Source organism: Grampus griseus, assembly GCF_964374135.1.
Source record: "Grampus griseus genome assembly, chromosome: 1".
NCBI classification, from domain to species: Eukaryota; Metazoa; Chordata; class Mammalia; order Artiodactyla; family Delphinidae; genus Grampus; species Grampus griseus.
This window is the reverse complement of record NC_139017.1, coordinates 116,137,705-116,161,794: the sequence shown is the minus strand read 5'-3', so window position 1 is coordinate 116,161,794 and position 24,090 is coordinate 116,137,705. Positions and strand designations below refer to the sequence as shown.

The following is a 24,090-nucleotide window of genomic DNA, read 5'->3' as shown; positions in this document are numbered from 1 at the left end:
GCACCCAAATCAAGGAGCAGAACGTGAGCAGTTTCCCCTAAATCCTTCTTGAGCTCTGTCGCTTCATTCTCCTATGGGTAACCACTGTCCTGATTTCTAACAGCATAGATTTTTTTGGCCTGTTTTTGTCCTTTATATAAATGAAATCATACAGCTTGTATATTTTTTGTCTGGTGATTACTCAGTATTATGCCTGTGAGACTCATCCATGTTGTTCCATGTAGCTGTAGACTGTTGATCCTCATTGCTTATAGTATTCCATGCTGTGAATCTAACACAATTTATGTGTTCTACTTGTTGGTGATCGTTGGAGTATATTTTAGTTTAGGACTATTTAAAATAGTGCTTCTGTGAAAATTCTAATACATATCTTTTGGTGAATATAAAAATACATCAGCTTCCATAGTTATTCCCAGTTTTCTGAAGTGGTTGTGCAAGTTTACATTCCCCCAGCAGTGTGTGTGAGTTCTGTTCTAAGTGCTTTTTTTTTTTATCATATACATATTTATATGAGTCATGTACCTTTGTGTCCCCCACCTCCACATATCTACTTCTATCATATTATTAAAACATAGTATTACGTTTACCTGTACTTAATTACTACAAGCCCATGTCTCCCTACTAGACAGCGAACCCTTTGAGTCTTGCTGTTTGTATTCGTAGCTCCAGACACAGGTATGGATCATACAAGGTTATTTCATAATTGTTTGATCAATGAACATATTAATGAATAGATAAATATATAGGATTTTCCTATTCTTAGTGTATAAATTATATACTTGGAAATTTTCCTAAAGCTTTCAGACATTGTAGGAGAGTTTTCAATCTCTTACCTCTAACCTCCACTAACCCAAAAATTCCTAGAGGTCTTTGAGATCCAGAATCCAAGTGTCTGGCTCAGCTACTCGGCCAGTGTGGAGAAAAGAAATAGAGCATAGGGAAATTCTGCTTTGGCTGAAGGGTTGTGTTATACATCATTATTTCATCCTGCATTTACCCCAGATTTCACAGACCAGTATGTATACTCCACATTTACAAAAGAGTAAAAGCCTCAGAAAGACTTTCTAAAAAAAACCCCGTAAATAAGGGGTATACTTATCAGGGCAATGTACACAATATGGATAGTCTTATGTATTTAGATTTTTTTCTGGATAAACAAAATATTTACAAATGGCCCTGAAAATACAAATAGCCCAGTGGGTTGTCAATTAGTGAGGGAAATAGAATAATTAGGAGGGAGATATTGGGGGGGTTTTGTGCAGAATGAGAGAAATTCAACACTCAAGATTTCAACAAATAGGAATGTTGTGTTATCTTTTCAACCTCTGAATCATGAAAAAACTTTCAAATAGAAAAGAACCTTAAACAATTAGAAAATCTATAGAGATAAACTTGTTATACATGTTTTGTTGTTGTACTTGTGTTTTGAAACACATTTCCCCTCAAATACAAAATAACATCTGCTAAAAAAAAAAAGAAAGGAAGGAAGGGAATAGGAAAGGAAGAATGGAAGGTTGCAGGCCTTTGTAACATTGAAGGGCATGGTGATGATGAAGTTCTAAGGAATGAGGATGCATAGGGATTTGCAGTTGGACTGATAGTAACTACTAGTATAATCTTGGAATTAAGATCTCTAAATCTCAGTTATTTCATTTACATAATGCAAGTAATACATATCTCACAGGTTGATCTGAGAATTAAATATGGCATATACAATATACTTTATAAAGTGCTTGTCACAATGCCTGACTCATAACACTCAATGAATTTTTACCTTGTATTATGGCCAAATTTTTCATGACATCATTACTATCAACTATACCAGGGCCTGTGGTAGATCCCGTTAGACTCCTCTCCTGGGGTGAGAAACTGCAACATAAGAAATATTTGACACTTTATCAGTAAAATTTTCTGCAGTTAAACTTGCCCTATTTAAATTATAAATGGCATAAATATCTGTTAGGAATGAATGAGCATTTAAGCATGGCTTCCAACCATCTCTGCTGCTGCCCTGGGTACAGAGCCCTTGAGTCTTCTCAACTGGATGCAGTCAATGGTCTCTACTCTGAGACAGCTGCTTAATAGCGACAGAGCAAGGTTCAGCCCTTTGCTGAGACATAGCCTGTGTGTCAGCAGTGAGCCAGAGAAACATTCCCACCAAGAGGCTCCTCCTCAAGAACTTTGGAAAGTTCTAGCTATCACCTCAAACGTTATCACCATTCCCACTTGCTCTGCTACTTCCAGCAAAGAATCTGGACTCCACCCTTTTGCATCAAATCAACAGTTAAGCATGTTTGATTTTCATCATTACATTTATCACTATCTGATATGTTCTCACTTATGTCTTTGGTGGGGGAGGGGTTAATTATTTATCTGCTCTTCATTTATCACTATCTTATGTTGTTTCTGCATTTTTATTTGCTTATGGTCCATCTGGACTTCTTACATGCACTCTCCAGGAGAATGTATATTGCTTGACAGAGGAATTATGTATGTCTTATTCACTGCTGTATAACGCAGCACACTCTCCCAATATGGGAGCAGAAGAGATTCTGCCTGGAGACACTAGGTATGCAGTAAGCATCTTGATTCCTTGCAACGACGTATCCCCAAGTAAACAAAGAAACCCTTTATTTACCCACCCTTAGAATTTCATATCAGGGAGAGATGAGCCAGCTTTCCCATGGCAAGAATGTATTTGTTGTTCCTTGTCCTTTCTATTGCCTCTCTTCCAAACAATCAGCCTGGCTTTTAAGCACTACACTTTCCCCATATAGCCCTTCCATAACAGGCTACAACTCCCTTTGCAAAAGTAATTGTGAATACTTGCTTCTTTCGTACATCTGGAACACACCAAAGAGCACTGATTGTCAGTGTATGAGGCTACCTGAAAATCTGCCACATCTCCAGCTACTATGTTTTTTCAGGCTATTTAGAATATTTAGTGCAATGCAGTCTTCATTATCCACGCTCTTTATACAAGCAAGTGGTTATCCTTGCCTGACTACACTAAAGTGCACTTAGAATCATATATCCATTCAGGATTCATTCCTCCCTAGGAGAGAAGATGTGAGCTGTACTCTGCCAGACTCTTGCCTGTAAAGGATGACCTTGAAAGGTCCAGCAGGAAGTGGCCTCTTCAGTCCTAGGTGCTTTGCCTCAGCTGTGCCTGCTCATAAAGTAAGCTTTCAGGCCATGGATCCTGGTAGTTATCAAGCATTGTTGCACAGGGAACAGACAACGCTTCACTACTGTCAAAACCTGCTCTTACACAAGGTAAAGAACGTCAGAAGCTGGAACTATAAATGATGTGGCATATTCTGAGGGCAGAAACCAATTTCTATGGAACACCTGCCTCATTTAAGGCTACCATATGACACATGGTTTCACAAATGTTCAGAAAACTTCATTTACTTTACAAAACTCAATTAATTCTTGAGTTCCCTCCCTGGATAAAACAAAACTGCAGCTATAGTGAAGGCATGAGTAGCAGTCTTTACTGTGACAAGAAATAAAACCAAGAAAAGATCTGCAAAAGATGAACTTGAAATGGACATCCAGACACTGGTTCCTGGAAGCAGTGGCGGTGTTGCCTCTCTCCCTGGCCTGATCCCCGATGGCAAGAGCCTCCTTTCTCTGACATGCCCTCCCACGTGTTGGGTCTTGTATGGAATTAGAGGTCATGTTCCCAGGGTGGCATGGACCATTTTCAAGCAGGCAATGAAAAGACATCATAATGGGGGAAATGGGAAGATACCTGACCCGTAACGCTGCTTTATCACATCAACCCATACCCACCCCAGGGTGCTCCAACGGCCCATGGTCCACCAACAGCACACTCCTCCGATCGGATTAACGGTGGCGCCCAGTCACCTACCAAGCATGTTTCCAGTTTAAGCCGTCTCCGGCTCTCAACCACCACCCACTTCTCGCCTCCACCTTCCCATTCCTCTCTACAGACATAATTAACTAGTTGATTACTTACTAATCCTTCTGTTAGGGAAGATTCCAACCTCACTGTAAGGCCTTATTCTGAAATCTGTAAGGATTTGTGACACTAACAGGGAAAAAAATTCGAGACCAGCTAGCAAAACGTTCCTGAAGGATAGAAATACTCAAGATCTAAAAATTATCTTAAGGGGATGGAGTCAACACCCTCAATCCCCTTTTCTCCTTACTCCCAGCTCCCTGTTACGAAACACCGGTAACCTTAGGAATAAATGATAAATTCTGTGACAATTAGGTTTCTTCCTGGGAGCTCCTCGGGCATGCACGAGTAACTCGTGTGGCGGTGGGGGGGGGGTCGGGGTCGGGTGGGGGGGTCGGGAGAGGTGAAAGGGTCGCACATTGCTACAGACCCCGACTCTGTTCCTTTGGCCACCTGGTCCCAGGTTGCTGCGTTCCGGGGTCGGCGCGCGCAGGGAAGCGCGCCAGGCGGTGGTGTGACACGGGGGGCGTGACTGCGAGCCCCCCGCGCGCACCCTTCCCCACCCCCGCGCCACGCTCCGCTCGAGCAGCGTGACTGGCCGCCGCCGTCGCCGCCCGCATACGGGAGGCTCAGAGCGCGGCGCGCCGAGCGGGACAAGCAGGCGGGCGGGCTGCTGCCTGGCGTCGGGCGGGCTGCTGCCTGGCGTCCGCCGCGCTGTTCTCCTTCCTCCGCTCCCTCCGCTCCCTCCGCCCCCTCCGCCCCTCCGCTGGCGGCCGCGCAGCCTAGAGCCCGGGAAGCCGCGGCTCCGAGCCCGCAGCTCCGGCGTGGGGACCAGCACCGAGGAGGGGGCGGTGGGAGCTCTGAGACCACAGTCGCCACGGAGAGGCGGAGGGGGGCCCGGCCTGGGTAGGCAGAGCCGAGCGCGTATTTCCGCGTGAGAGCGAGGGCTGCGCGGTGTTCGGTGTGGACACCGCCAGCCCCAGCCCTGATCGCCGCAGCCCGGGAGCCTCCCGCCTGCGCCCCAGGGCGCGCGCGGAACAGCCATGAACACCAACGAAGCCAAGGAGTATCTGGCCCGGAGGGAAATCCCGCAGCTTTTCGAGGTAGGGGGCTAGGTCTGGCAGAGAGGACGGGAGGGTCGGGGAGGGCATCCCCGGGGCTCGGGGTGAGAGGCCGTTCGCCGTCCCACCTTGCCGACGCGGGGCACGGAAGTGAAGACGCTTGCGGAAGCTTGCTCGCCTGCTTGCCCAGGGGTAGCTGCCTGTCTGGCGGGTTGCGGGGTCCTTGTCGGAAGGCTGGACTCAGAAGCCTCCATCTCGAAAATCAAGTTTCAGTCTTCAAACAGGGTTCTGGAAGCAGGCTGCCCCCAGCGCATCCCTCCCATGTGGACCCCCAGGATGGGCTGCTGGCAGTGGCCGGCCGCGCTCTCCCGGGGTGAGGATCAGGCCAGGTGGGTACGCTGGCGCCCACCAGCCAGCAAGGACTCGGAACTGGGAATCGAGAGCCTTAGTCCCTTCGCGCGCCGAGGGTTGGGACCCCCGTGTTGACGGGGAAGTGAGGACGAAAGCAGCCCACCACAGGGACAGCTTGGGGGAGAGGGATGAAGATGCAAAAAACAAATCCAAACCCATCAAGTGCAGTGCTACCTCCCGGGTGGCTCTCACCCAGCGCTGCTCTGCGCTTTCGGTGAATGAACTCCTGAGCACGTTTCCCCGTCACCTTGGAAGGGATGGTTCTCCTTCCTCACCTCCCCAGCCCATAGCTTTCGCCTGTCCTCACCAACCCATGTAGAGAAGGCGAATCGGAGAGGGAGTGGCGAGGCGGGCGTGACTCCTGTTGCTCTGTCTTCCGACCGCATCACAGCATCATCTGCACCAGAGACCCGGGAAATGGGGAACACTTTGGGAATGTGGGAGAGGAGGCTTGATGGATGAACTAGAACCTTGGTTAGTTCTAAACCATAGGCTACGTCGCGGATCGTCTTGTTTCCTTTCCTTCTCTCCGTATGTGAATTTTAGAACATTCCTGAATCCTATGTGTTTTTACTTAGGTTAAGGAAAAGAAAAAAAAAAATGGAAGCGAGCCAAGCTTCATAGAGCGACCTCTGAAACCTGTTCCCCCATTTCTGAAAGGTGATAGACTGTGGACTGATACAGTAAACTAAAAGTTATGCGTTGCTCGTTCTCCTATTTGGGGGGTTTGTTCTGCTAAAAGGAATTTTATAACACTACTTGGGAAAATAATCTTGTCTCTGTTTTCCCAAATTATCTTTAAATGGGCCGCCATAATTACAGATCTCCATTTTCCTCTCACCTCCATAAGCCACCGGTTTCAGGTCCATCTGAAGACAAGATTTCCAGGTAAATCACCCACTGAGCACAAGCCTAGTATGTGAAACCCCAATCTAGCAAGTGTGTTACTAGTATTTGAAAATAATCAGGAGGTGTTGCATAAGGACAGGTCTTGGGGGTATGCAGGATTCTCGTTAAGAGTTTTTCTTTTCTTTTTTTTAATTTTCAAAAACTAAATATGGAGATGAAGAGCTTGCAGGGTTTTGTCATAAATACTGCTACTGAGATCAATGTCATCCCTAAAAGAGTAATTAGAAACATCTGCAGCAGGGCCACCTGATTGCAAAGTGCTTCTTAATAGTACACCTTTTTTTTCTATATAAATGTGAGTACTGTTTTTCCGCCTTGGTAACCACAGAGGATTTTGATAGCTTGTGTATGAAAATCTACACTGTGCAAATAAGTGATGGCAGGCATTTTTGTTCAGGTGCTATGCTTTTCCTTGGCTTTTCTGCATATGAATGTGATGTTTTAAAATAGTGCACACCCAGAAAGGGAAGTCAACTTGCTTAGGTGAAATACAGATATACAGTGTACTTAAATGCAATCCAAGGCAATGGGAAGCTGGAAGGAGACTGCTGGTGACCTCCAAAAGCTCCATCCTTCCAGTAAGAAGAATCTGTGCTGTGCACAGCACAAGAGAGAAGTAAAACTTGGCAGTTCTCCATGTGATGAGTGTAGACAGCAAAACCAAATGCTTTAAGTTTCCAAACTTAAACCAAACGCTTTAAGTTTCCAAACTTAAACCAAACACTTTAAGTTTGAGGGAGATTTTCTCCCTCAAAACCACAGTGTAGGTATACAAAGTTTCTAGGCATACAAAGTTTAGCAGTTAGATATCTATCAAGCCCAAAACATTGGGCACAGTTGTGGATACTAGACACCATTGTAGACCAAGTGATTGATTATTGAATCTACATACTGTCAAGCAACTAGCTGTATCTAACTGACCTTTTCAGATTTCTTTCTGACTTGAAACATCATATGGGCTAAATGGGATATCTCTGGTAGGTTCAAGTTTGAAATGTGTTTCCATTTTTAGATGAGTTCTTAACTCTAGTTAACCTTATGGTGTGTATATTGATCTTGTATCGCTGTACCTTAGAGCAAAGATTTGGCAATTAATTTGAATACTGGGGCAAGTCAAATTAGATTGTTCAGCTTCTCAAAGGGTTGACTCAAGTAGACCGAGTAAAAAATGTTTGCTGTTTGTTTTGGATCCCCGATTCTGGCTGACTGTTAGAAGAATGGATTTAAATTATCTATGAAGGAGTGGACCTCATTCCTCCTTCTAAAATCAGTACCCTTTGTGGAGTCAGGTATGTTTAGGGAGGCTGGAACCATAGTTTCCAGTAAAAAAAAAAAATCTTCATTGAGTGCGTTCACTCATTTTAGGCAATAATAGGGATCAAAAAACTAAAAACCTAATCTTGAGTGACTTGAATTGCAGTTGGATTATGTATGGGGCACAGAAAATCTGGCACTTTTTAAATCCCATATCATATTTTTTGCAAGATGTAGAGAGAGGAATATATGGGTTTTGGAATCAAAACCATTGACTTGGAATCCTAGGCCTACGAGTTTCTAGCTGAGTAACCTAGATCAACTCACTAACATCTCTGAGTCAGGATTTCCTAGTCTATAAATGGTGATAATAATGCCACATAGGGCTGAAAGTGCATTGGGTAAGCTAAAACATGCAAAGATACTGAGTAAGCCCTGCCACAGAGTTAGCTACATTGAGGTAGGAGGAATCCGAGGAGTTAAACGCAATGTGTGTGTGTGTAGCACACAGACCCTGACATACAAACTGGTTGTGGATGCCCAGGTTAGTTTTTTCTGCTCCCTCTGCAGTTGAACTCCTCTGATTGAACATTCTAACCTACGTTATTTAGGATTTCAGAGAACAAATGTACCTGGTAGGAACTGCCTACCATTTAGAGCAAATTGCACAAGAATAATTTGAAAATAAAATACTGTATTTAGGAAAGATGTCAGCTTTTCAAAGGTGTATGTTTTGTGCATTAATAATGGTGGTAATAATCCTCTATGCTTTTTCCATGAAATACTCCAAAGGAAAATATTTTGCACATCAGTTCAGTTCCCAGGAATCAGCATTTCCAAATTTATAGCATTTTTAGAAATTAATACTTATGAAATATCAGACACCAGGTTTTCCTCTGTAATATCAATGGATATTGTAGTGATTTATTATATATCAAATGTGTTTATTTAAACTCAGTCTTTATGTTTTGAGTGAAATTTTTTTTTCTAAGTAGAGAACAGTTCAGTATGTACCTACCTTGTGCGAGGGAAAGTGTCAGAGGCTGGATATTGTGAAATAAATAAGACCCACACTGTACTGTTGAAGAGTTTGTAGGTTAGAAGAGGAGACCAACACATAAACTGGTGGTTTTAGTATGAATGACAGGTAAGATAGTTTTTTCTGGGTATCATGAACACCAAGGAAGGGTGTTGGGTCCACAAGCCAACCTGAGGGCTCAGGGGAGACTTCCTGATGATGATGATGATGACGATGATGATTACAACCACCAACATTTATTATTTACTATGTTCCAGGCACTTAATATGTACTTTACAAATATTTACGTACATTATATGTATGTAAAATACATTATATTTACAAAATATTTACATTTTTTAATCCTTAAAAAATCCTCTGAAACTGAGGCTTGGAGCCTTTAAGGATGGGTAGGAATGAGATAAATCATGACTGGGGCATTTTTACACACTGCACTTTATCTCATATTGATAAGGATCTTCTATTTTAAACAGTATAGTTGGCCTTAATGGTTTAAAAGACAGAGAATGCTGAGCTGAAAACTAATTGGTCAGGAATTTAAGGGGGTATTTTAATTATTCAATCAGAGCATAATTTCAACTCTAATTGTTTATTTTTTTTTAAATGCAAAGAATCAAAACAACCCAGAATTTAAAGACGGGATATACACTATTTTGACAAAGGTGGTTTAAAAACATATTTTCTGTGGGCATATTGTGTTGTATTTCAGAGCCTTTTGAATGGACTGATGTGTTCTAAGCCTGAAGACCCAGTAGAGTACTTGGAAAGTTGTTTACAGAAAGTAAAGGAACTAGGCGGCTGTGACAAGGTGAAGTGGGATTCATTTGTAAGCCAGGAGAAGAAGACCTTACCTCCGCTCAATGGAGGGCAGTCACGGAGATCCTTTCTAAGAAATGGTAATGTATTTGTAGAATAATAGACAGTTTATACTTAGAGCAATTTTCTTTAAAACCTATCATACAAACTGTAGGCAATGATTTAATTTAGTAGGTTTCCCAGCACCTAAAAGGATATTTGGCCCTGGAATGTGACTATTCTGTCTCTGCTACTAATTCTAATCACCTCCATGATAAGACAAACAAAATTACATACCGTTGTATGTAATTTTGTAAGCTCAATGAAATTTTTTACTGACTTCATTAATTTTGTTTATTCTTCTTAATTAATTAATTTATTTATTTTTGGCTACGTTGGGTCTTCATTGCGGTGCACGGACTTCTCATTGCTGTGGTTTCTCTTGTTGTGGAACATGGGCTCTAGGCACGGGGGCTTCAGTAGTTGTGGCATGCGGACTCAGTAGTTGTGGCGCACGGGCTTAGTTGCTCTGTGGCATGTGGGATCTTCCCGGACTAGGGCTCGAATCCTTGTCCCCTGCATCGGCAGGTGGATTCTTAACCACTGCGCCACCAGGGAAGTCCTGACTTCGTTATTTTGTAAAATGAATTACATTAGCAAACTGAATTTTTCTTAAAATTGCAAATTAGACTTTTCCAAATAAATGAGTAGTTGACAGACAGAATTGATAGTTATTGTATAACTACCACATTTTTTGATTAACTCAGAAGAGATTTAACTTATTACTGTGTTTCCAAATTCAGAGTTCATATTAATGCATCTGCATAAATGCATGTAAAGTTTATACCAGTTAACTCAAGAAGGATTTATTTAGCAGCTACTGAATGCAATGCATGAGATTAGGCATCTGGGTGCTACAAAAGAAATGGGATGCATAAACTTGTTTAACAGTTTTAGGGATAGTTTGGAACGAAGAACTGGAATTCACTAGAGGAGATTCATGGTATTCCAGCTTTCTGAAATATGTGCTTATCAAAATTAGTTCAAAATCAGCTAAGCAGCCTTTTGGGCTCCAGATAAAATTGAGAAGTACAATAGTATGTGCAAAATGAAATCAGTTCCAATCAGAGGAAACCAATTAATTCTTTCCCAGTGGCCCAAATCATTCTGTTTTCAAAATTTAAGCCATTCTCAAAAATTGTACCATGAAAAGTTTCAGTTATACAGACAGAATTTGAAGCGGAGACAATTCTATTTGCAATAAATACAAGGGGGAAATAAATCTTAATTTGTTTTATCTTACTTAGTCATGACCCACTTAGATTTTATTTGAACATGATGTGGGGAAAAGTCAGAGTGTGTTAATTTTTAAGAAACACAAGCAGGGAGAAAAAGCAGAAATGACGTTGTCTCAGAAACATCTCCAGAGAGGAGAAGGCTCCTTCCCTGTCAATCCAGGGTCACCACTAGGTGATTTGGGCTTGGGTGCTCAAGAGAGAAGCTTTAAGCAGTTACCACTGCAGCACACCACTTGGTAAATTACTGCTTAAGTGAATAAAATGATATTTTTGTGAGCTTGAAGGGTTCATACGCCTTCCCAAAAGGGCTAACTTCCTTCCCAGGGTGTCATCATATGTTAGAATCTGGCTCAATGTTAAATACATGCCCTAGGCCCTTGTTAAATCAAGTGACATAAATATGGGGAATTTCTTTTTAAACCTTAAAGCACTAACAAACCTTAGGTATTACTGGATTTAGTCTAAGATATTTTTATGTTCTTAAATTTAAGTCTAAGAGGATGTGACATTCACTTAGTCGAAAAGCTGGTTATATAAAGTGGCCATTTTGTAACAAAATGAAATTTGAATGCTTCTGTTTTATACTGTTACTTGACTTGATTATATGTAGAAGCCAGGCAGGTCAAGTATGTAATAGAGAATGGTGGAGACTGTGGTCAAACTAGAGAACAGAACTAGAGTGAACAATCATTGTCTAAAGGGAGTCAAGCACAAATTTTGGAAAAATGTCGAGCTGAACAAAGCACATCTATGAGGCTACATTGGGCCCACAGATGACCAGTTTGGAACTCTTGATCTAGCAGGATAAGCTAAAATAGGAATGGAAAATGTAGATTTAACTTTCATTAGAACTGAAATCACTAGTTAATTTTAGAATCTCCATATCTGCTAGTACTTTACCAGAATTCCAACTCAGAGATCTTTTAATTAATCATCAAATAAAACCTTTCACATACTATGGTGACAAGAATGTTGTATCACACTGTTTAATATCTGGAATGTAGGCTAAAAGACAGAAAATGGTTTCTAAACTGATTAATCCTATAATAATAAAATATTATTTTATGAAATGCTTTGCACGTGTGTGCTTTGTAGGTTTTTAACTATGATTTACAGAATAGCTTATTAAAATTGACAAAATTGCTAACTTCCCTGTAACTGTAAGCACTATTATTATGTCTAGGAACAAAAAGTGATTCATGCATTTTTTTGCTGAAATATTGACATAACCATGCTAATATATAATTATCATGAAAAATTATTCCGTGAAATAGAACATTTTAATAATTTTTAAGCAAATTACTTTCCTAAGTAAAAATATGATAAAAGCAAGGATAAATTATTAGCTGACAGTTCTTTAAAGCATTGTACCGTAAATATGAGGTGAGCAGCCATTTTTTTCTACCGTTTGTATACAATTGAACAAATAATTACTCACAAATAAGAGTTTTAGTCCCATAGCTCCAACTGTCCATAGAGCTTTTCTTCTGGAATATCTCGTTGTCAGCTTTACTCAACATGTCCAAAACCAAACATATCATATTTGCTTCAAAACCAGCCCTCCTCCACTTATTGAGTACTACTATGTGTCAGACACTCTTTTAAGACCGAGAATGTAACCACCAAAAACTAACAAACATGGCGCCTGCCCTCATGAACAAACATGGCACCTGCCCTATAGTGATGAAGTCAGGTGTTAAAAATATAATTAGAAGCACAATGGATGCTATAGAAAATACCATATGCTATAGAACTAACCATATTAACAGGCAGATGGATCCAACCTAAGCCGGGGTTCAGGGTAGGCTTCCTGGAGGAAGTGATATGCTAATACTAAGAGACGGAGAGGTGAGTAGATGTCAACTAGAGAAGGATGGAGATGAGAGTATACTAGTAAACAGAGAACAGAGATTTCTGACATAGAGGAAGAAGCCAGGATAAAGACAGGAAGGAGAGAAGCCCAGTATTTCTAGAGCATAAAAGAGAGGGCAGAAAGATACTGGATGAAATGCAATATGTTCCTTATTGTTTTAGACTTGACACCTGGCAATTGTTTTTGAGCTGTCATCTTCTGTCATCTCTCATATCTGAATCCGAATCATATCCTTCATATCCAACCACTCATTTCCATTTCCCCTATTTCCCCTCTAGTCTAAGCCCTCACCTCTTACCTGTGAACTACTTCAACAGCCTCCTAGCTGCTACCCTAGCTACCTCCTAGCTTCTCCCTACTCAAATCCATTCTAATCACCACCAGGTTAATTTTCCTAAAAAATATATTTCATATTTCATCATGTCATTTCTCTACCCCCCAGAAACCTCCACTGGCTTTCTACCAGATTAAAGCTAAACCCTTTACCCTGGTGATCAAGGCCCTCCACATTGCGGCCACACTCTACCTACCCATCTTCTGGCTTTTCTCCATGGGCACCATCTACTTCAGCAAGATTGTTCTCTTTGTTATTGGTTCAGCAAGTATTTATTGGACACTAACTTTGTGCCAAGCATAGTTCTAGCTCCCAGGGATACAAAGTTCCAGATAGGAAAGGTCCCTGCTGTTATAGAACTTATTCTAGTGGGAGAGGACAAACAATGGTGAAGTGGTAGGTGCTGTGCAGAGCATTATTGTAAGGGATGATGTCCTTGAAATTAACTGGCTGGCTACCCTAGATTAAAAGGTCAGTAAAGTCCTCTTATAGGAGGTGACATTTAAGCTGAGGTGTGAATGACAAGAAGCAGTCAGCCATGGGATCAACAAGGAAAGAACATTTCAAGCAATGGACTGTGGTGTAGGAGCAAGCAACTCGTAGAGTCTACAGTAGTCCAGATAAATGATGGCGGCTTGGGGATGAGTGGTGGTAGTGGAGATGGAGAAAAACGTGTGCATTTGGGATATGCTTTGGAGAGAAGTCTATGGGAATAGATATGAAGAGTGAGGGAAGAAGGTAATCAATGGTAATGCTTAGAGTTTTGCCCTGCATTGGGTGAAGCAGTTCAATTTCAAGGCAGAACTGGATAATGTTGTTAGTGCCTTTCCTGACATAGCTCTTCCCAGAATTTTCTAAAGAATACCCACTGTCGGGACTTCCCTGGTGACGCAGTGGATAAGAATCCGCCTGCCAATGCAGGGAACACCGGTTCAATCCCTGGTCCAAGAAGATCCCACATGCTGCGGAGCAGCTAAGCCCGTGCACCACAACTACCGAGCCTGCGCTCTAGAGCCCACGTGCCACAACTACTGAGCCCACATGCCACAACTACTGAGCCCGGGCGCCTAGAGCCCATGCTCCACAGCAAGAGAAGCCACCGCAGTGAGAAGCCTGCACACTGCAGTGAAGAGTAACCCCCGCTCGCCACAACTAGAGAAAGCCTGCACACAGCAACGAAGACCCAACACAGCCAAAAATAAATAAAATTTAAAAAAAAAAAGAATATCCACTGTCATCTGTAGACTGCTTCACTCTTTTCGTGGAATTAAAGTGAGTTCCATGAGTCAGTAGTCAATGACCTCATTTACTGTATCAACAGAGAATGGAAAGTTCTACCTGATCTCCAGAGGAAATGTGAGTATTATGCCGTGCTAAAATCCAGTAATCTGCTTAGCCAAATTACTCATGGCAGGCCAGGTGACCTCCGTCTCCTTTGTGCAGGTGCTTTTTGGGTAGTTAGGGCTTCTCTTTGCCTCCTTGAATACCAGCACATGAATGAGGAAGGAAAGATCCATGAATCAAACAGCAATAACTGGTAGAGAGCATCTGCCTCACTTGGGCTTGCCGGCTCTGTCCTCTGATCTATTTGAACATGTCATTTGTATTTCCGATTCTGAGTCTTTGTGTTTCGTTTCTACGAACTGAGAAATACTTTCCACTTTTCATCACCTGTTCTAGTCTTTCGAAGTTCAAGTCCTGCCTCTTTTGCAGTCTTTTTCTACCACTCCTGCCTAAATGGATCTACCCATCAATTGAACTCCTATGGTGTTTACCATAAGAGATATTCATTTTAGCACTTATCCTGCCTGGTGTGCATACCGCTCTCAGATATAAGCATTGAGCTCTAGTCTGTAAGCTCTGTGGGGACAGGACTACCTCTTATTGTATTCTTCTACTGAACCATCCTCAACACACTAACATGTCTGACAATAAATAGCAAAGATTTATTGCTGTTGTAGATGTAAATTTAAATCTTCATAGTTACCTTTTTAAATCAAGGAGATTAAAGATAATAAATATTGAGAATGTAAAGTTAAGTGATGTTGAAAGATGTTCCAAATATAGAAATTGTTTGCTGCTCTTTACCTGTCTTGTGACAGTACCTTAAGTTTCTGTGCATTATGCCACCAAGCCATTCCACTGGACTATAGTAGAGTACCTGGATCATAGTGATTGCGTATCTATATTTATGGATAAATGAAACACGTTGTGCATAAGCATTGCCTCGATCGGCAGCTGCATATGGTTATGAAAGTTGTGAAGGTGTGTGCTACAAAACTCTAGGAGCACCATTTTCGGTGACTAGGATGTATACCAACTACCAAGCAAGACTAGGCAGTACTTAAGAAGGTTCCTCGAGGGCAGAGGTTGGCAAACTATGACCCATGGCCAAGTCTGGCTCACTGCCTGTTTTGTTTTGTTTTATTTTGTTTTGCGGTACGCAGGCCTCTCACTGCTGTGGCCTCTCGCATTGCGGAGCACAGGCTCCGGAGGCGCAGGCTCAGCGGCCATGGCTCATGGGGCTAGCTGCTCCACGGCATGTGGGATCTTCCCGGACCGGGGCACGAACCCGTGTCCCCTGCATCGGCAGGCGGACTCTCAACCACTGCGCCACCAGGGAAGCCCCTCACTGCCTGTTTTTTATAAACAAAGTTTAATTGGAACACGAGCACATCCATTTGTTTATTTGTTTATTGATTGATTGATTGATTGATTGATTTAATTCTTGGCCATGTTGGGTCTTCGTTGCTGCGTGCGGGCTTTCTCTAGTTGGGTGATCAGGGGCTATTCTTCGTTGCGGTGCTCAGGCTTCTCATTGTGGCAGCTTCTCTTGCAGTGGAGCACGGGCTCTAGGTGCACAGGCTTCAGTAGCTGTGGCATGCGGGCTCAGTAGCTGTTGCTCGTGGGCTCTAGAGCACAGGCTCAATAGTTGTGGCACATGGGCCTAGATGCTCTGCGGCATGTGGGTTCCTCCCGACCAGGGCTTGAACCCGTGTACCACGCCTTGGCAGGCGGATTCTTAACCACTGAGCCACCAGGGAAGTCCCCATTTGTTTATTTATTGTCTACAACTGTTTTCCTGGCTAAGTGGAGTATGAGACTCTCTGTTCCTCAAAGCCCACAATGTTGATTATCTGGCCCTTTAAGGAAAAGTTTGCTGACGACTTAAGGGGACGGGAGTCTTCTTCCAGTTGAAAAAAATCAGACTCATTTCATTTTTAAATTTCTTCAACTAATTGGTTAAGTGCAAAAAAATGTTTTATTGTGCTTTTTTTTCCGTTTCAAAGTTATCTTACTCTTTTGCAGTAATGCCTGAAAATTCAAACTTTCCTTATCGACGGTATGATCGGCTCCCTCCAATCCATCAATTCTCCATAGAAAGTGACACAGACCTCTCAGAGACTGCGGAGTTAATTGAGGAGTATGAGGTCTTTGATCCTACTAGACCTCGACCCAAAATCATTCTTGTCATAGGTACGAGGACAGAAAGCAAAATTTTCATACTGTTGCTCACTTTGTTTATGTATTTACATTTCAAAAATTATGTCAACTATACATCATATTTGCAAGTAGTTGGATAATGACAAACAATGGAAACAAAAGCTTGAGAGACAGTAGATGGAAATATTTTTAGCATACTTTTCAATAAAACATATATTGTTATAATTATATAATCTAACGCTTATTGCACTTTTATAGAATCTCATTACAATGTTGTAGAAGTTCTCTGTAATAAATGAAGATTTACCATCTTATGGTTTCTATTTGCTTAATTTTTAACGTAGATAGCTGAATCCATTAGAAGTTTTCTAAACATGACGTGTTTTTTCCCTTTAATTCAACAAATTGAAATTTTATTCACTATTAACTTCAGAGCAAAAAGTAAACAACAATAATAATATGTTGGTAAAGATTCATGTAAATGAATCTTCCTTATGACAGACTGGCACCAATGATAAAATCTAAGTTTGATGTTATTAGACAAGCAAATCTAATAGAATAGTGTTTTACACAGCACGTAACATCTGAGTATTAATGAAAATAACAAGGATAATAGTTAATTTTTTAAATTGCCACTATGAATCTTATGTTGAATATGAAAATATCAGTCTGATGCCATTTCACAAGGATTAGATATTGAAAATGTCTTAAGTAATTTTGCAGAATGCATTTTTGACCACTTTTGCAAATTCTAACTTCCTCAAAAGCTATAAAATTTTGAAAAGCCCTGTCAACATGAAACATTTGTAGTCATTGTCTCACTTTCCAATTTGACTCAGCTTTCACAAAGATGACCAAAAGCAAAAATCTAGCATAAGATGTTAAAGCTATTCTAGCCAGTAACTGTTAACCGAGGGCCAAATGTATACAGCCCCCAAGCAAAGAAGTACTGCTCCCAGAAGATGTAACGATGATGGCAACTGGGGAAAAAACATGTAAATAAACACACCAAACTAGAACAAGAATTTAAGTTCACCAGTCTAGAAGGAGGGATGTTTGTACATCTGTAAGTGTAATGAAAATGAAATTGCAAATATGTTTATCCCTGAATTGTTATATTATAGAAAAATAACTGTAAGACGAGAGTACAGAAATCAGCTTTCTAAAAGTCAAAATATTTTCATGGTTTATGGCAGCCACTATTATGCCATAAATCTCTATCTATTCTTGAAGGTGGAATTTTTGTGTGTGTGCTTAAAAATTTGGGGTTCTTACCTAGAAGACAAGGAAATGCTTCATTAAAAAATAGAGCTACAGGTGGAGAATAATTGGAAATTATTTCACCTTTTTAAAATGAGATAGTCTTTCATTTTTGTTTTTCTTGCTGTTAGTACAATATTGGCGATTATTATCAGGATAAACAAATGAAGGCTTGATTGTCCATGAAAAAGGTGTAAAACAAGTTGTTCTTGCATAAAACAGCACATATATGTGAATTTTTTGTGCATTGTGAATTTTATATGAAAATGATTAAACTATTTCAGTAAACTAAGGTCTGTGGAGAAGATATAAATGCTTAAATCTCCTACACTTCACAGTTCTTTTTTACTCAATAAAATCAACTTGCTTCCCAAGGGTGTGATTTTGGTTTTAGACTTACACTGTGTGTTGTAACATTTTATGTATTACAAGAATGATACAGAACCAATGAGTGTAAGTAACTTTTAGAGGACTGAGATAAGAGAAGAACAGAAAAAGTGAATCTGAGAAAATTGAGACAATTTTATGACTTTTGAGGAATTATAAAATAATTGAACCTGAACCTTACAAATTTTTATTAGTTCCAACCTGAAAAAGAGTGGGGGAGGTACAGATATCCACATCCAAATAAGCAAAATTTCCCTTCTGGCAATACAGATTTTTTTTTTTTAAAGAAGTTAACCTTCTTGGCACAGATATTAATGAATCTCTCTTATGTTAGCATAATCATAAAATCTAAGAGTTAGATGGATCCTAATATTTATAAGTAGTAGAATTAAATAAATATAGCAAAATTAAACTTACTCTGGTTTCAGGGAGAAGAAAGTAAGATTAGTTTGTTAGGAAGCTCCGGTAATCAAACTCATCCAATAAATTAATGCTCTTCTCTGTCAATTGTGCTAGTCGTATTTTTTTGTTGTCTGCTAATGCCTCCATTAATTGACAAAAAAATGTTTTTCCTTGAAGTGCCGTAACTTTCTTAGCATGTCTGAAGTTTTAAAAATTCAATATGTTCTCTTATTTTGATGATTTGTCAGATCAGGTGTGAAAATATGAAACATAATTTTCATTCTTCAGGGATCAAATTAGTTTGAATTTGTCGATGGCATTGATCATATAATTATTTGTCTTCAAGCCAGTCCATGGTTTACCCATGGCTTAATAGGCCAAGAGCAGCTACTTGGAACCAAAACTTTTCATTTGTGAAGTAATGAATTTAATACAGTAGTAGTTTATAGTGGTAAGTCTAATAGGGTTGGATTTAGCGTTTCTTAGAAAGACAATGTCAAAAATGTAAACAAATTTCTATCATAAGTTTAATAAGGCAATGAAAACGCAAAAACCAGTTTTATTAGGATCATTATTTGGGATTGAGGTTAAGGAAAGGGTCTCAGTATACTAGTTGATCTTAGAATTCTGCACATTAAAATTTTTAAAGAGGAAATAACCCCTAGCCAACCAAGTTCACTCACTCAGAACTCTTCTTACAAAATCCAGAACAAAGCGAAGCAAACACCATTCTTTTTTGCTTATGTTATTTGCAACAAGAATTTCTTAAAATATACTAAATAATGGTGTGTAAAATGATTGCTACCCCCCAAAAAACTTGATAAATTGAATTAGTAGAGACAACATCAACTCACTTTTCTATTGAATTTTTATTTTTAATATTGCTTAACCAATTATAATTATGTTTCAGTGAATAGCACCAAAAACAATTCATTACTTATTATCATTGACTTTTTAAAATATTTTTTCTACAGTCAATAATTTATGATTAAGTATTTTAAAATATTTTATTTTTATAATTGCCAACAAATAACAAATCAGACTGGGATGATTGTTATGTGCTTTATTTTGAAATTTGCTCAGTTAGATTCCAGTTAGTCTAGGTTGTCTAGAAATATAAATTTACTAAAATAATGTAATATGATTTGGAAATAAAATCTGAGACATACATTTTATAATTTTTTAGTGCTTATGCTTTTAAAAAATAAATGGCAGTTACTGATTATTGGTATTGATTTATGTTGCAAAATATTGATTATTTCATGCTAATGTATCACAAAATCAAAACTATCATGAGTTCTACGAAATTGTTCTACCTTAAAGATCTCTTCCATTCACTCTGCGTATTTATTGCATAAAACTTCTTTTGAATTTTAAAGGATATAAGGCAAGGAGATGGATGAACAGACAATTCAAAGAAAGATTTAAATAAGCCATGTCAATATTGGTGTGCCTTTGGTTAAAACTAATTTTTACGTTTCACGAAACTGCACGTTAACTCTTTGTTCGGATGTAACACATTTCTGCCATTGCAGTCATTGTTTTTTGTATCTCATAGATTTTTCTTTGATTACAGAGGATAAAAGTATTAGAGTTTACACAGAAAAACAGGAGCGCTTTCTTTCAACTGCATTATTCAATTTTTAAAACTAGTAGTTTACTAAAATCGGTAAGGGAAAAAATGTCTCTTTCATCTAATACATCAATCACGACAATTCTACCCTTTCCTCGGCTAAATCTACACCTTCTCTGCATTCAGAGGTAGCACTGAGATGCCACAAGTAGAATGGTTTCTGCCCTGGTACTGATCTAGACTCTGCATCTCAAGATGAAGATAATAGTTGTATGAAAGGGTGTTTCTTATTGTATCAGAAGGTCCCAATCTTGCCTGTTTTAAATGATAGGTGGTCCCGGAAGTGGAAAGGGTACTCAGAGTTTGAAAATCGCTGAACGTTATGGATTTCAATACATTTCTGTGGGAGAATTATTAAGGAAGAAGATCCACAGTGCCAGCAGCAATAGGAAATGGAGTCTTATTGCCAAAATAATTACCACTGGAGAATTGGCCCCTCAGGTACTGTTGTATAATTTGCTTCTGTTCTGCAAAGATTTTTATACCACTTGTGAGTGAAAGTTTAACTGTGGTTTTTCATCTTTTTTCTTAAAAAAGGAAACAACAATTACAGAGATAAAACAAAAATTGATGCAAATGCCTGAGGAATTGGGCATTGTTATCGATGGATTTCCCAGAGATGTTGCCCAGGCTCTATCTTTTGAGGACCAAGTAAGAATGTCTCCTTATCTTTTAAATGACCTTTTTTTTTTTTTGCTTAAATATTTGAGATTAAAAATATATATATATATATTTCTTGGAAGACTTGCTCTTATTTGGAATGAATTCTAATCTGAAAATGAACAAGTACATTCATTTGGGTTGGCAGAAGGTCATTTTGTTGGCACACATGCTTAAAAACTGAACACAGTCTCTGCCAAAAAGAAAAGATAAAAACCAGTAATAGAATTCATTATTTTTTAACAAAAATGCACATGTCTCTAACCTTTACTTCAGAATACTTTCCCTAAGATTGTATTTTTAATCTTTAATCACTTAAAACAAGCCTTATTCAGTACTGCCTGGGGATGTAAAATATCACCCTACACTCACAGCTAAGGAAGCCCTCTTCACCGGTGTATGAAACACTAAACCACCTGTCTATAACAAGGCAGGGCTCAGTGTGCCAAAGTTTACTCAAATTTGAGTAGACTATGCCTGCTCAACACCCAGTAATCTATTTGAAAGAGAAATAAATCAACTAAAATATTTTGTATATCTGTTTAATCTTTGTAAAGCTAGTGTGTCTAATTTTTCATTGAAAAATGTTCATTACAAAAAATAACAAATTTCAAGTCCTGTTGTAAAAAGTGAACGTCCATTAATGGCCTTCTTCCATTCCACTGCCCATCCTCTCCTGAGACATAGAAATAGTGTTAAGCTTATTATATATCCTTCCAGGCCTTTTTCTATATACTACACTTTTACACACCCAGGCATGGACATGTGTGCATGCTCACATACAAATGCAGTTTTAATTTTCATAGCTATTTCCAAACTGTCCTCCAAAAAGAATTTTCCAAGTTATAGTCCCATCGATGTTGAATAACAGTATATTTCTCCAGACCCTTTCCAACCAGATATAATTCATATTTAAAATTTTTGCCAACCTGTTAAGTAAGAAACAGTATTTCACTTTTTATATTTATATTTCTTGAGTTATTACTGAGGTTAAGTATATTTTCAGATACTTATTCACCGTTTGTATTTCTTCCCTGTGTGAATGCCTGCTTTCCTTTGCCTATTTTTCTACAAACTTGTTTTTCTTTTTCTTATTTAGAGAAGCCTTTAATATATGACCGATACTATATCAAGGAGAACTAAGTCAAATAAGTTGTCAGTTTATGTCTCATATAAAAGAAGTGTGGAGTTAGGCAGTTCAAGGCCAAAGATGGCTTCATGAAAGCTGTCTTTGAATATTCACATTAACTGTTTTGGGGATGCTTATTGTGCTGCAATATCTTTCTCCCCTCCTCAGATCTCTCCCTCCCACAGCAAGTCCAGAACCTCTATCTTACTCAGCTTACGGGCTTGGTTCTAATTGCTCTGGCCTTGAAGAGAGAAAAACTAGAAAAATCAATTTTTTGTTTTTGCTATTGTTGCCAAATGATATTGCTGTTGAAAATGGGTACTGTGTCAGCCATTCCTTGTGATTCGTGGCTACAGTGGAAGCATGAGAGCCAATCAGGCAGGAATTCACACCCAAACCTGGTCCACACTTCATTTCAAATGAAATGCACTTGGCGAGTACAAGCAGAAAAGCTGAGTGATTCTTTCTGCCTATCGCTTTTCAAACATGCTATGTCTCTTGCTTCTCCCCTGGATAATAACTCAGGCAGATCCTAGAGTTTTCCTGGTCACAGATAGTTTCATTTTTAGGTATTAAAAAGCCCAGTCCACAATTATATCTCAGTAAAGCCGGAAAAAAATTTAATTAAAAAAAGCCCAGTCCAATATAAATCAAAACTTCAGTTTCTTATTCAGTTTAACATGTCTGCTATCCTCAGCTTGGGCCTGGTTCAGGCTCAGAAACCTGAAGTGTTGTCTCAGAATCCTGAAATTCTTCCTTATGTTGCAATGGGGCAAGTAGTGAGGAAGGGGCAGAAAATGCATGACTCTCCAGCAGCTCTCTCTGCACACCTGATCAGTCTCCACCTTCTCTTCTATAGCCTGGTCATGAGTGATGGGCCTTCACCACAATGGGTGAAGGGTCACGGTATCAGTTTGGGGACACCTGCTAGCAGATTCCATGAGATGGTCTGGTATCTCTCTGTAGAATGTACAGTCACTTGCATTTACTGTTCTGAGCCACACTTCTGAGGCTAGGAAAGTCCAATGTAACATTTTCTTAGGTTGCCACTGTAGCAGCCTAGAGGTTCTTGCCCCCTCAGGCAGTCCAGTGGTGTCTGAAGTTGGTGCTGCCTTTGATGAGCTGCAGGAGTTCGGAGAGTGCAGAGGCAAAGCTGCAGGGTTTATGTAAAGCAAAGTGTTAGGGTCAGTCCCTATTACTCCACACCCTATATAGGCTTAAGCTCCTGTGATGTCATTTTTTTGGGTACCATTTCTGACACCAAATGTGTGGGGAGTTTCCACACCAATTCTCCAATCCTCTGACACCAACTAGATGTCCAAGAATTGAATTCAACTCTGACACTAAATATCTGGAGTTAGCACAGACGCTGCAGGTTAAGGCTCAGTCCTACATGACTGCCTCCCGCTTCAGACATCATTCAAAAGTCCTAAGGGCACCTGTATTCTCTCCAAACAGCTGTAAATTTGGAGCTTTCCATGGCATCTCCCACAGATTTGATAATTCACTAGACCAACTCACAGAAATCAGGAAAATGCTTTATTTACATTTACCAGTTTATTATAAAGAATACAACTCAGAAAAAAAAAAAAAAGAATACAACTCAGGAACAGCCAAATAGAAGAGATGTGTAGGGCAAGGTATGGGGTTGACGATGGCAGGGACCTTGCATGCCGTCTCTGGGTGCACCTCCCTCCCAGCACGTCAGTGTGTTCACAAACACAAAAGCTCCCCAAACTTCATTGCTGAAGAGTTTTTATAACCCAGTCTTCAAATGCCCTTCCCCTCCGTGGAGGCGGGGGAATGGGGCTGAAAGTTCTCACCTTCTTGTCTCATGCTTGGTCTTTCCAGCAAACCAACTCCATCCTGAGGCTATCCAGTGGCCCTGCCCTGAGTCACCTCATTAGCTTAGACTCAAGTGTAGTCAGAAGGTGCTAATTACAAACAACAAAAGACATTCCTATCACTCAGGAAATTCCAAGTGTTTTAGAAGCTCTGTGTCAGGAATCAGGGACAAACACTAAATATATATATTTTATTATACCACACTCCTCAAAGTTTTTCTTTAACCAGCTTTTTTTTTTTTACTGAACATGTGGACATGTATAAACACACAGGCAGAAATTTTTCCCCAAGACTTCCTCACAGGTCCAGAGCATAAGAAGAGATGGATTTCTGACATCAGCCATATACACTAGTGATGGTAAGACCATTGTAACAAAAAGACCTAACACTTAAGTGCACAAAGAAGTGTATTTTTTTTTTCTCATAGG

The 24,090-nt window shown here is 39.8% G+C and overlaps 1 protein-coding gene across 6 annotated transcripts in view; it reads left to right on the top strand.

Moving 5' to 3' along the window:
* Nucleotides 1-4,971: 4,971 nt before the first annotated feature.
* Nucleotides 4,972-24,090, top strand: part of AK5 (adenylate kinase 5) — a gene marked incomplete at both ends in the record, with an annotated part of 237,008 nt that continues 217,889 nt past the window's right edge. For all 6 annotated transcript variants that reach the window (XM_082678330.1, XM_082678334.1, XM_082678329.1 and 3 more), the window contains 5 exons: nt 4,972-5,031; nt 9,312-9,498; nt 16,212-16,379; nt 20,300-20,469; nt 20,566-20,679. In XM_082678330.1, coding sequence (XP_082534456.1) covers nt 4,972-5,031; nt 9,312-9,498; nt 16,212-16,379; nt 20,300-20,469; nt 20,566-20,679 — 699 coding nt within the window. The remainder of the gene's footprint in view (nt 5,032-9,311; nt 9,499-16,211; nt 16,380-20,299; nt 20,470-20,565; nt 20,680-24,090) is intronic.